Genomic DNA, 12763 nt, shown 5'->3' on the forward strand with positions numbered 1-12763 from the left:
CCTGAATCTATAAAACCAACCTGCCCCAAATAAATTGGGGTATTGAAAATATAATTTGTCAAGGGTTGAGTGGAAGGATGAAAATATTTCAACCTGAAACATCAGTTTACTATTTCAATGTGTACATGTTTTATAAATTATTAATGATTTAACAGAGAAGAGGTATTAAGTCACGTTGTGACCTAAAGTTCAGTCATGAAGAGTCACAATCAACAATCAGAAATGAAGTTAAGGGAGTTCCCGTCGTGGCGCAGTGTTTAACGAATCCGACTAGGAACCATGAGGTTGCGGGTTCGATCCCTGCCCTTGCTCAGTGGGTTAACGATCCGGCGTTGCCGTGAGCTGTGGTGTAGGTTACAGACGCGGCTCGGATCCCGCGTTGCTGTGGCTCTGGTGGCTACATCTCCGATTAGACCCCTAGCCTGAGAACCTCCATATGCCGCGGGAGCGGCCCAAGAAATAGCAACAACAACAACAAAAAAGACAAAAGACAAAAGACAAAAAAAAAAAAAAAAAGAAATGAAGTTAAGAATCTTTACATTTAGGCATTCCCGTTGTGGCTCAGCAGGTTGAGAACCCGACTGGTTCCATCCCTGGCTTTGCTCAGTGGGTTGGGGATCTGGTTTGGCTGTGAGCTTTGGTGTAGGTCACAGCAACTGATCCCTGTTGCTGTGACCGTGGTGGAGGCGCCAACTGCAGCTTCAATTTGATCCCTAGTCTGGGAATGCAGGCGCGGCCCTAAAAAGAGAGAGAAAAAAGAATTTCTATATTTATAAAAGGAAAATTATTTGTTTGTTGTTGTTGTTTGCTTTTTAGGGCCGCACCTGCAGCACATGGAGGTTCCCAGGCTAGGGGTCGAATCGGAGCTGTAGCCACCAGCCTATGCCAGAGCCACAGCAATGCAGGATCCAAGCCGCATCTGCAACCTACACCACAGCTCACGGCAACACCGGATCCCTGACTCACTGAGCAAGGCCAGGGATCGAACCCGCAACCTCACGGTTCCTAGTTGGGTTCATTAACCATTACACCACGACGGGAACTCCCACAAGTGGTATCTTTGATCCAGCACTGCTCAGCCAGGAGAGACCTTGGCTCCTCGGCAGGGCTCCCATGTGGCTCTTTCTGGATCCTCTCCTTTTCATCTCTTCTCCCTGAAGCTGTAAAAATTCAATTCAACCTGAACACTTGAAAGGCTATATATAACTCCTTCCTTTTCTTCCCTTAGGATTTCATCATCCAGAAGCTGGATGAAAACAATGCTTATTATGTGGGGCTGTCAGACCTACAGGGAAAAAATAATTGGCAATGGGTTGATCAGACACCATACAATGAAAGTGCCACGTGAGTATAGAATTAGGAAAAGGAATCCTGTGTCCTGCACCATACAGGGGTTTTAGGGCATTACACCTGTCAGCTATTCAAATAAGATAGCTCACTCTTTTTTTGGAGTTCCCATCATAGCTCAGTGGTTAATGAACCCAACTGGTATCCATGAGGACGTGGGCTTAATCCCTGGCCTTGCTCAGTGGGTTAAGGATCCAGCATTGCTGTGGCTGTGGCATAGGCCAGCAGCTATAGCTCTGATTCAACTCCTAGCCTGTGAACCTCCACATGCTTCGGGTGCAGCCCTAAATAGACAAATAAAATAAAATAGCTCACGCTTCTTTTAACTCTTGGGCACTAGGTTAAATGATTGTATCTATTATCTCATTCAATCGTCACAATAATTCTATGAGGCACAATAATTCATCTCACTGTAGAGATGAAGAAACTGAGTTTATTTTATTTTTTTGTCTTTTCTAGGGCCACGCCCACGGCATATGGAGGTTCTCAAGCTAGGGGTCGAATCGGAGCTGAAGCTGCTGGCCTACGCCAGAGCCACAGCAACACAGGATCCAAGCTGAGTCAGCGACCTACACCATAGCTCACAGCAACGCCAGATTCTTAACCCACTGATCAAGGGATCGAACCTGCAACCTCATGGTTCCTTGTCGGATTCGTTAACCACTGTGCCACAACGGGAACTCTGAAGAAACTGAGTTTAAAGAGTAGAGATAACACAGTGGTTATCTAGCAATGACAACAGTGGTCCTCAAACCCAGGTCAGTTTGACATCCTGGTCTGTGCTTATAAACACTACTTTATACCTAAATATGATGAAAGTTATGTCAATTAAGATCATAATCAATTATTAAGATCAACTATCTCTCATAAAGCAAATGAGCTAAATTCTGACAGTCTTACCTCATATTTAGGTAGTTTTTTGAAAACTCAAGTACTTTGTACATTACTTCCTTTGCTCCTTGCATCACTGTGTGAAATATACAGGGATAGTAATCTGGTCTCTGAGAATCTGTGAAGTGAAAATACTTGTCCAGTGGGAGTTCCTACTGTGGCACAGTGGAAATGAATCCAACTAGTATCCGTGAGGATGTGGGTTCGATCTCTGGCCTTGCTCAGTGGGTTAAGGACCTGGAGTTGCCGCGAGCTGTGGTGTAGGCCGGCAGATGTAGCTGTGATGGGACCCATAGCCTGGGAACCTCCATATGCTGCAGGTGTGGCCCTACAAAGCAAAAAATAAAAAAATCACTTGTCCAAGCTATCAGGGATAGTAGCAGATTCAGAGATTTTAACTACTTCTTCAGACTCCAAAAGCAGTGTATTAAAAAAAGAAGCAAGCTACCTTGACACTTGAGACAAGCATGAAATCTTTCATATCATTTAAGGGAGCCTATGGGCTGACAGTTCCCTGGGAACAGGATAGAAGATGGACAAACAGGAGAGAGCTTCTGGAATATCTGTTGGGAGACTGTCTAATGCAATAAGATAATGCAGTACTTGATGATGTAAGAACAGTTTTCAAGGGAAATACCAGAGACACAGATGGAGGAAAAGCTCCATGAGAAGTGGGAAGGGATGATTTGGGCCTCTCTGATTTTGACTTCCACACAGTTCCATCTCAGCTCCTCCATCTCCCCACCCCCTTACGGCCTCTTTTCAAAGCACAGTTTAAAGACACGCTTTCAGGAGTTCCTGTCTTGGCTCAGTGATTAATGAATCTGACTAGGAATCAAGAGGTTGCAGGTTCGATCCCTGGCCTCGCTCAGTGGGCTAAGGATCCGGCGTTGCCATGAGCTGTGGTGTAGGTCACAGACACGGTTCGGATTCCATGTTGCTGTTGGCTGTGGCGTAGACTGGCAGCTGCAGCTCCTATCAGACCCCTAGCCTGGGAACCTCCATATGCTGCGGGTGCGACCCTAGAAAAAGAGAGAGAAAGAAACATTCTCATCCTTTTTCTCCCTTTCTGGCATGCAGATTCTGGCACTCAGGTGAACCCAATGATCTCAGTGAACATTGTGTTATACTACATTTTCGTGCTTCACCAAGAAAATGGGGTTGGAATGATGTTCGTTGTAATCAGCATCAGAAGTTTATTTGCAAGATGATGAAGATTTACTTATGAGTGGAACATTCTCCATGATCGTGTGGTTGAACTGGTATTCACCATCATTGAGATAGCTAATTTGTTCTTTTTTTTTTTTTTTTGTCTTTTGTCTTTTTAGGGCCACACCCGAGGCACATGGAAGTTCCCAAGCTACGGGTCTAATTGGACCTGTAGCTGCCGGCCTATGCCACAGCCACAGCAATGCCAGATCCGAGCAGAGTCTGTGACCTACCACAGCTCATGGTAACGCCAGATCCTTAACCCACTGAGTGAGGCCAGGGATCAAACCTGCAGCCTCAAGTTTCCTAGTTGGATTCGTTTCGACTGCGCCACAAAGGGAACTCCTAATGTGTTCTCGTTATTCCTGTGTAAGTCTTTTATAAGGGATCTTCATAAAATTTTTCAGTAGTCTGTCACCTCTTCCATGAACAAGAGACTCATTCATCCGTTCATTTATTCATTCATGAAATCTAAAATTTTAGGGGTGCAAAATTTGCCCCCCTGGAATGTCTTTTTGGCATGTGCATTATTTCAGGCTGAAAGCAATCAAGGCCCAAAAGGCTCAGGAAGAAACTTTGACCTTCCCCCTATCTGTCTAAAGAATGGAGCTAGAGGACCGGTTCTAGAAAAGGAGGTATCTCTACAGATCACTGTACTAAGAACAAGGAACCGGGCAAAGTCTGTTTGTTAAAATTCCTCTCTGTGTCCCATTGTCTCTGCAGAGCTCAGCAAACATTTGTTTACTGAATCTTTGTTTGCCATCTCCTTGTCAATTGCCTTCCTCTCCCTTAAGGTCTCAAACCAGTACCTCCCAACATCCTCTTCTGTCTTAAGCTGCGTACAGTATTTAGGCAAGGGCTTCAGACCTTTTAGCGAGCTACCCAATTTTCCTGGGTCTCCCCCATGTATAAACATGTTATTAAATGTTTGTTTGATTTTTCTCCTGTTAATTTGTCTCACAGCAGTTTTAATTCTTAGGTCATCCGGAAGAACCTAGAAGGGCAGAGGAGAATTTCTTCTTACCTGACGACATGAACATACACTGAGCGTGGCAGAGACTATTCTGCAGGCAAATGGAGGCAGCATGAGCCACATCTTCTAATTTTGGTCTGATTGCTAAGGGGTTAGACACTGGTTAAGTTTTATGATGTGGTTTCTCCATCTGTCTGAATTTTCCTCTGTATGGGTTAGTCAACAGCAAAATCATTCCCGTCATTGCTTTTTTCATTTCTCTCAGACAGATGTATTATCTTGAACCAAAAGCATATTTTATAAAGGTGGAATGTAATACACATCCAGGGAAGATAAATTCCAGCTTTGTCCAAGTAGATTTTTTGGGCTTCCTAACATTCTCTGTTCAGTCTTGGGCTGTCATTTAACATCAGGGTACAAGCAAAGGGAAGTCAGAAATTGAGTGCTGGAGACTTAGAATTAGAGAATTGGCATTGGACGTTATTACGGTGAAGTTACATTCATCCATCAGGTATTCTGATAATTTTTTTCTTTGGTTAAATTTTAGTTTCTTTGTATGTATTCCCACTCAATTTCTGGTTGTATTTATATTCCTCTCTTTACTAAAGGTATTACAGATCATTTTCTCTCTACTACAATATATCATATTTACAATAAAACTAATTTGTTACATTAGCATGGTAATTATAATCAACCATGACAAAGCTGATTCTAACCATGGCTATCCCAGTGTGACCGCCTGAGATTATGCCCTGATTATCTTGATGCAAACAAGTAATTAATTTTGCCATCCATTTCCTGATTATATCTAAGGATGAGTTACTATTATACAGGTCTGATCTTATCCACTGCATGTAGAATTTACCGGCCCAGTTCTCAGAGACCAGCTCACATAACAATTCTGGCAGAATTCTTGCTGGCCTTTATTTACAATGAGTTTTCCCATTATTATTTCAATTCTAATATAGAGATGGAATGAAAGAAGGGCACGAAGAACCTCTTCACTAAATGCCTTAGATTGTCAGAGTAGAAGATGTGCTTGACTTGGAGTGAAATGGAAAATAGTAATAGTCAGTATTGGAATTTTTTTCTTCTCTCCACATTGTATTTTATGAATGTGATTTAGAGTCTTTTTGATTTTCCTTTGAGCACTAGCAAATTAAGTTTGGACATAACAGATTTTATGTTAAGATTTGTGTTTAAAGTGTGATATTAAAATGAAGCAGCCATCTGAGTATCCATTAATGGACAGAATTGTGAAAATAATAAAATAGCTCTTTCAAGCTACTGAGTTTTGGGGTGGCTTATTATTCAGCATATATAACTGAAAATCTTTTCAGTTATATTACAGTTTTGAATTAAGATTCTGCAAAATGATGTAATGTATCCAATCATACTGATGCCTCTAAAGAGATTAGTAATGATTTGGAAATGAGAGTAGATTAATTTTACTATTAGTGAATAATATACAGATTGAAGTGTTTATTTTTTTTATATCATTTAAAATTCCTATTCTTATATAGTAGGCATATTGTATTATACCACAGATGTGTTTCTTAAATAAATGTTCAATATTAAGTGTGTATACAAAACTAAATTTTTCCTACTACTAAGGATATGTGATCAGAAATTGTTCTCAGATCACTATTTTAGAAAATCAATCTTAAAATTCTTGCTTAAAGTAGAGGTAAATATTCCTTGAGGTTAGAAAAAAGATAGGCTAGATACAGAACTGTTTGAAGACAGGGTGCTTACATGTTGGCTTATCTAGCAGATGTATTTAAGTCTATAAATGAAATATATTTTGGAATTTTAGGCTCTATATTCATCTTTATAGTTGCTATTAAAAACAAATAAACATACAAAAAAAAAATCTATGAACACTTCCAGGCCTTTTGTTCGATCTATCACTTGGTAAATAGAAGGGAAGGTGGAAACTAGGGAAAATACTTTTGCCCATTGAAATCAAAATGATCAACCTGAAGGGAGTTCCCTTTGTGGCTCAGCAGTTAACGAACCTGACTAGGATCCATGAGGATGTACGGTTGATCCCTGGCCTCGCTCAGTGGGTTAAGGATCCAGCATGGACGTGAACTGTGGTGTAGGTCACAGACGAGGCTGGAATCCTGTGTTGCTCTGGCTGTGGTGTAGGCCAGCAACTGTAGCTTCAATTCAGTTCCTAGCCTGGGAACTTCCATATGCCACGGGTGTGGCCCCCCCAAAAAGATCAACCTGACTGTTTCTCTGAAAGTGGGAATCTGCTGATACTTGATAACCCTTTATGGCCTGTTTAATGTTAATTTTATTTTGATGCTCTTAATACTGCAGCATGGATTAATAGGTCTGTCCTTGCCAATATGGAAATCATCAATGGTGTGTACTTTGTCAAGGGTGAGTTTAATGGCCGTAGGACAGAAAACATAACAGGACAATTCAATTATATTAAGCCAGATGTCCAGTATAAGGGTTTGATTACATTCATTATATCTTGTCCACACACTGAAATGCCCTGCAGCACTTAAAACTGTTGCAAATGAAATCTAAACCAGTGTTTAAGACTGTGCTGCATATTGTTGGTCTGTTTATCCCTTCTTGCCTACGAAAAACTTTCAGCGTTGCTTAGTCACTTTCCTTATAGCCAAGGTGCCTTGAGATTGCTGACCTCATAGTCATCTCCGTGCATGGATGCTGGTTAGTACAAGGTAATGGAAATAATCACCCTAGGGGTTAGTTTTTAGGAAAAGGCACTGATTGCAAGTCACACCAATCAATTGCCTCTCCTAGCTCTCAGAGGACTCAGGGAGCTGACAAATATGAACAAAGACATATGTGGTCCTGCTTGTTACTGATCATCATTCTTTTTTTTTTTTTTCTTTTTGCTATTTCTTTGGGCCGCTCCCGCGGCATACGGAGGTTCCCAGCCTAGGGGTCCAATCGGAGCTGTAGCCGCCAGCTTACGCCAGAGCCAGAGCAACGCGGGATCTGAGCCGCGTCTGCAACCTACACCACAGCTCACGGCAACGCCGGATCGTTAACCCACTGAGCAAGGGCAGGGACCGAACCCGCAACCTCATGGTTCTTAGTCGGGTTCGTTAACCGCTGCGCCACGATGGGAACTCCTGATCATCATTCTATGACCAGGAGGGGAACTAGCCTTGGGATGACGGGAGCATCACGAATAGCAGAGCAGAACAGTGGAAAGAATCTGGTTTCTTTAGGGTATTGTTGAGCCACAGAATCCGCTATTTCCGAACTTTTAATAATAAAAGCTAATACATTTTCTAATTATTTAAGTCTGATTGAATCTTGATTGGTATAAAAAACATATTGTATATTTTTAGTGACCAAACTTCATTGGGGTTTAATTTATATACAGTAAAAAGGTGATATTTTCGGAGTACAGTCGAATGATCTCGACAAATAAATACAAATCTGCACCCTCCATGTCCATCAATATAAAGAACGTTTCCATCACTGTAGAACCTTCCCTCATGCCCCTACCCCAGGAGAGCAGTGATCTGATTTCTACCAACATATATTTGTTTTGCCAGCTCTAAAATTTCATGTAAGCGGAATAATAAAATATGCTCTTTTGTTTCTACCTTCCTTTGCTCAGTGTTTGTGACATTCGCCCACATTTTTGTATTTTTTTTCAACCATACATTCAGCTTTACTGTTGAGTTGTATTCCATTATATGTAATATGTCATAATGTTAGCCATTCTTTTTTGGTAACCTTCGAGTTCTTTCTAGGTTTTAAATATTATGAATAAACCTGCTATAAACTTTCTTCTATGTGTCTTTTTATGGGCCTGTGTTTTCATTTCTTTTAGATATATAACTACGAATGGGCTGTATCAACCCTTACAGCATCGTAAAGAATAGTTGAAATGCCCTAACAATCCTCTGTGTCCCACTTTTTCTTTTTCTTTTTTTTTTTTGCCTTTTTCTAGGGCTGCTCCCACAGCGTATGGAGATTCTCAGGCTAGGGGTCTAATCGGAGCTGTAGCCACTGGCCTATGCCACAGCCACAGCAACTCCGGATCCTTAACCTACTGAGCTAGGCCAGGGATTGAACCTGCAACCTCATGGTTCCTTGTCAGATTCATTAACCAATTAGCCATGACGGGACTCCTGTGCCCCACTTTTTCATTCCTTTTCCACTCTCCCATGACCCCTAGCCACCACTCGTCTTGTTACCGTTTCTATGGTTTCACCTTTTTCAGATTGACACATAGTAGGAGTATGGCTTTTTTAGACTGGCTTATTTCATTTAAGGTTTCTCCGTGTCTTCTTGTGGCTTGATAGCTCATTTCTTTGTATCGTAGAACATATTTCCTCATATGGCTGTACCACAATTTATATGTCCATCTATCAAAGGACATCTTGGCAGTTTCCAATTTTTGACAGTTGTGAATAAAGCTGCTGTAAACTTTCATGTGTAGGTTTTTGTGTCACCATGGTTTCAGCTCATTTAGGGAAATACCTAGGAGCCCAGTTGCTGGATTCTGTGGAAAGATTATGCATGACTTTGTTAGAAACTGCCAAACTGTCCTCCCCATTGGCTCTCTACATTTGCATTCCCATCAACAATGAATGAGACTCCCTGTTGCTTTACATCCTCACCAGCATTTGGTCGCGTCAGTGTTGGGGGATTTTAGCCTTTCTTTTTTTTTTCTTTTTTTTTTTTTTTGTTGTTGTTGTTGTTGTTGGCATTTCTTGGGCCGCTCCCACGGCATATGGAAGTTCCCAGGCTAGGGGTCGAATCGGAGCTGTAGCCACTGGCCTAGGCCAGAGCCACAGCAACGCGGGATCCGAGCCGCGTCTGCAACCTACACCACAGCTCACGGCAACGCCGGATCGTTAACCCACTGAGCAAGGGCAGGGACCGAACCCGAAACCTCATGGTTCCTAGTCGGATTTGTTAACCACTGCGCCACGACGGGAACTCCGATTTTAGCCTTTCTAATAGGCATGTAGTGGGGAGATTGCATTTTAATTTGCAATTCCTTAGTGATATGAAACATCTTCTCATATACTTATTTGCCATCGGTATGTCTTTTTTTGGTGAAAAGTCTATTTAGATCTTTTGCTCACTTTTTATTTTTTTATTTTTAAGTTTAACTTTAACTTTTATTTTTTTTTTTGAACAAAATAATGACATTTGCAGCAACATGGATGCACTAGAGACCCTCATACCAAGTGAAGTCAGAAAGAGAAAGACAAATACCATATGATATCACTTATATCTGGAATCTAACATACAGCACAAATGAACCTTTCTACAAAAAAGAAAACCATGGACATGGAGAACAGACTTGTGGTTGCCAAGGCGGAAGGAGAGAGTGGGATGGACTGGGAGTTTGGGGTTAATAGATGTAAACTATTGCCCTTGGAATGGATGAACAATGAGATCCTGCTGTACAGCACTGGGAACTATATCTAGTCACTTATGACGGTTTTGTTCACTTTTTACTTGTCTTCTTTTGTATGACGTCTTTGGTTTGAGTAATAGGGTAATGCTGGCCTCGTTGAATGAGTTAGGAAGAGTTCCTTTTAACTGTATTTTTTGGAAGAGATTGTAGATAATTTCTATAATTTTTTTTCCTTAAATGTTTCATTGAATTCACCAGTGAAACCATCTGGGGCTTGTGCGTTCTGTTTTGATGTTTATTAATTACTGACTCAATTCTTTAATAGCTATAAGCCTATTCAGCTATAAACCTAATAGCTATGATCTGTTTCTCCTTGGATATGTTTTGGTAGATGTGCCTTTTAAGGAATTAGGTAACTTTAGATAAGTAATCAAATTTGTGGGCATAGAGGTGTTTATAATATCCCTTTTTATTTATTTATTTATTTTTAATTTTCTTTCTTTTTCTTTTTTTTTTTGTCTTTCTGTCTTTTCTAGGGCTAAATCCATGGCATGTGGAGGTTCCCAGACTAGTGGTCTAATTGGAGCTGTAGCTGCTGGCCTATGCCAGAGCCACAGCAATGCCAGATCCGAGCCATGTCTATGACCTACACTGCAGCTCATGGCAAACCAGATCCTTAACCCACTGAGCAAGGCCAGGGATCAAACCCACAACCTCATGGTTCCTAGTCAGATTCGTTAACCACTGAACCATGACGGGAACTCCAAATATCCCTTTTAAAAAATGTGATTTGTCTCTACTTTGTAAGGCATTTAGTGAAGTATTTAAGAATAATGGTAATGAAGATAATACCTAAAAAGCACAACTGGTAAGTTGCATTCAGAACACTGTTAAATCAGTGAATGGAAGTGATCATTCTGAAGCACATGCAGTGGCATGTTAAAGTATGCTTTTAACAAAGATGTTTATAAGAATGCTAATTGTAAGCTGCTTTGAGAACACTTTCATAACAGTGAGTGGAAGTGATCCCCATTCTGTAATGCATGTAGTGAAGTGGCTTTTTTCCTTTTTTTGCTTTTTAGGGCCACACTCGTGGCATACGGAGGTTTCTAGGTTAGTGGTCCAATCGGAGCTACAGCTGCTGGCCTGCACACAGCCACAGCAACAAGGGATCCAAGCTGCGTCTTTGACCTACACCACAGCCACAGCAATGCCAGATCTCTAACCCACTGAGTGAGGCCAGGGATCGAACCTGCAACCTCATGGCCACTAGGTCAGATTCGTTTCCGCTGTGCCACAATGGGAACACCTTCATATTTCTTAATTACTCTTTTAATGTCCATGTGGGTCATTCGTGATAACTCCTTTTTTTAACTTCTTTTTCACTTCTAACATTAGTAATTTGTGTCCTCTCATTTTTTTCTTTGTTAACCCGCTAGGGGATTATCAATTTTGTTCCTATTTTTCGAGAATAAACTTTTGGTTTCATTGTCTTTAGTTTTTCTGTTTTCAATTTCATTGATTTCTGCTCTCATTTTTATTATTTATTTTCTTTTGCCTATTTTGGATTTAATTTGCTCTTCTGTCTTTATGGTTTCCTAGGGTGGAAGCTTAAATTACTGATTTTAGGTCTTTCGTCTTCCCTGACATAGGTATTCAATCGTATAAATTTTTGTCTAAGTGCTTATTTTGCTATATCCCATAAATTTTGATAGATTTCATTTGCACTTAGCTAAAATTTTAAAAAGTGGGGGCAATTCTTCTTTAAGCCATGTGTTCCTTAGGGTTGTGCCATTTAATCTCCAAGTATTTTGGGATTTTCAAGCTATCTTTCTGTTATTGATGTTTAGTTTAATACCACTGTGTGTTGAGAGAAGACATTGTGTAATTTCTATTATTTTAAATTTGTTAGGGTGCATTTTATGGCCCAGAACATGGCCTTTCTTGGTGATGTTCCATGTGAGTTGGGAGAAGAATGTGTACTTTGTTGTTTTGGGTACAATATCCTATAAATGTCAATTAGATCCTATTGGTTGATAGTGCATTCTTTTGAATTAGAGTTTTCATTTTTTCCAGATATACACCCAGAGGTGGGATTGCTGGATCATATGGTAGCTCTATTTTTAGTTTTTTAAGGAATCTCCTTTTTTTTTTCTATTTCAACTCCACAATTTTATTTTATTTTATTTTTTAAAGAATTTTTATTATAGGAGTTCCGTCATGGCACAGTGGTTAATGAATCCGACTAGGAACCGTGAGGTTGCGTGTTCGATCCCTGGTCTCGCCCAGGGGGTTAAGGATCCGGCATTGCCATGAGCTGTGGTGTAGGTCACAGACGTGGCTCAGATCTGGCATTGCTGTGGCTCTGATGTAGGCTGGCAGCAACTGCTCCCATCAGACCCCTATCCTGGGAACTTCCATATGTCGTGGGTGCAGCCCTAAAAAGGACAAAATACAAAAAAAAAAAAAAAAAAAGAATTTTTATTACAGTTTATTTACAATGTTCTGTCAATTTCTGCTGTAAAGTGACATATATATATACATTCTTTTTCTCATATTATCCTCCATCATGTTCCATCCCAAGTGATTAGATATACTTCCTTGTGCTTTACAGCAGGATCTCAACGCTTATCCACTCCAAATGCTATAGTTTGCATCTACTAACCCCAAACTCCCAGTCCATCCCACTCCCTCTCCCTCCCCCTTGGCAAACACAAGTGTGTTCTCCATGTCCATGAGTTTGTTTCTTTTCTGTAGATAAGTTCATTTGTGCCATATATTCGATTCTAGATATACATGAAATAATATGGTATTTGTTTCTCTTTCTGACTTAATTCACATAGTATGAGAGTCTCTAGTTCCATCCAGGCTGCTGCAAATGGCATTCTTTTGTTCTTTTTTATGGCTGAGTAGTTCCATTTTGTATTATGTACCACATCTTCTTAATCCATTCATTTGTGTTGATAGAC

General features: G+C 40.6%; 1 protein-coding gene across 4 annotated transcripts in view; it reads left to right on the forward strand.

Moving 5' to 3' along the window:
- CLEC4A (C-type lectin domain family 4 member A) overlaps nt 1-6293 on the forward strand; it is a 29353-nt gene extending 23060 nt beyond the window's left edge. For all 4 annotated transcript variants that reach the window (XM_021092397.2, XM_021092399.2, XM_084956827.1 and 1 more), the window contains 3 exons: nt 1229-1344; nt 3319-3500; nt 4427-6293. In XM_021092397.2, coding sequence (XP_020948056.2) covers nt 1229-1344; nt 3319-3466 — 264 coding nt within the window. In that variant the 3' untranslated portion in view covers nt 3467-3500; nt 4427-6293. The remainder of the gene's footprint in view (nt 1-1228; nt 1345-3318; nt 3501-4426) is intronic.
- Nucleotides 6294-12763: the final 6470 nt, after the last annotated feature.

Source organism: Sus scrofa, chromosome 5 (genome assembly GCF_054392235.1).
Source record: "Sus scrofa isolate SSC_HxYL_T2T_F1_AM1 chromosome 5, Sscrofa_HxYL_maternal_Yorkshire_Landrace_v2.0, whole genome shotgun sequence".
Lineage (NCBI taxonomy): Eukaryota > Metazoa > Chordata > Mammalia > Artiodactyla > Suidae > Sus > Sus scrofa.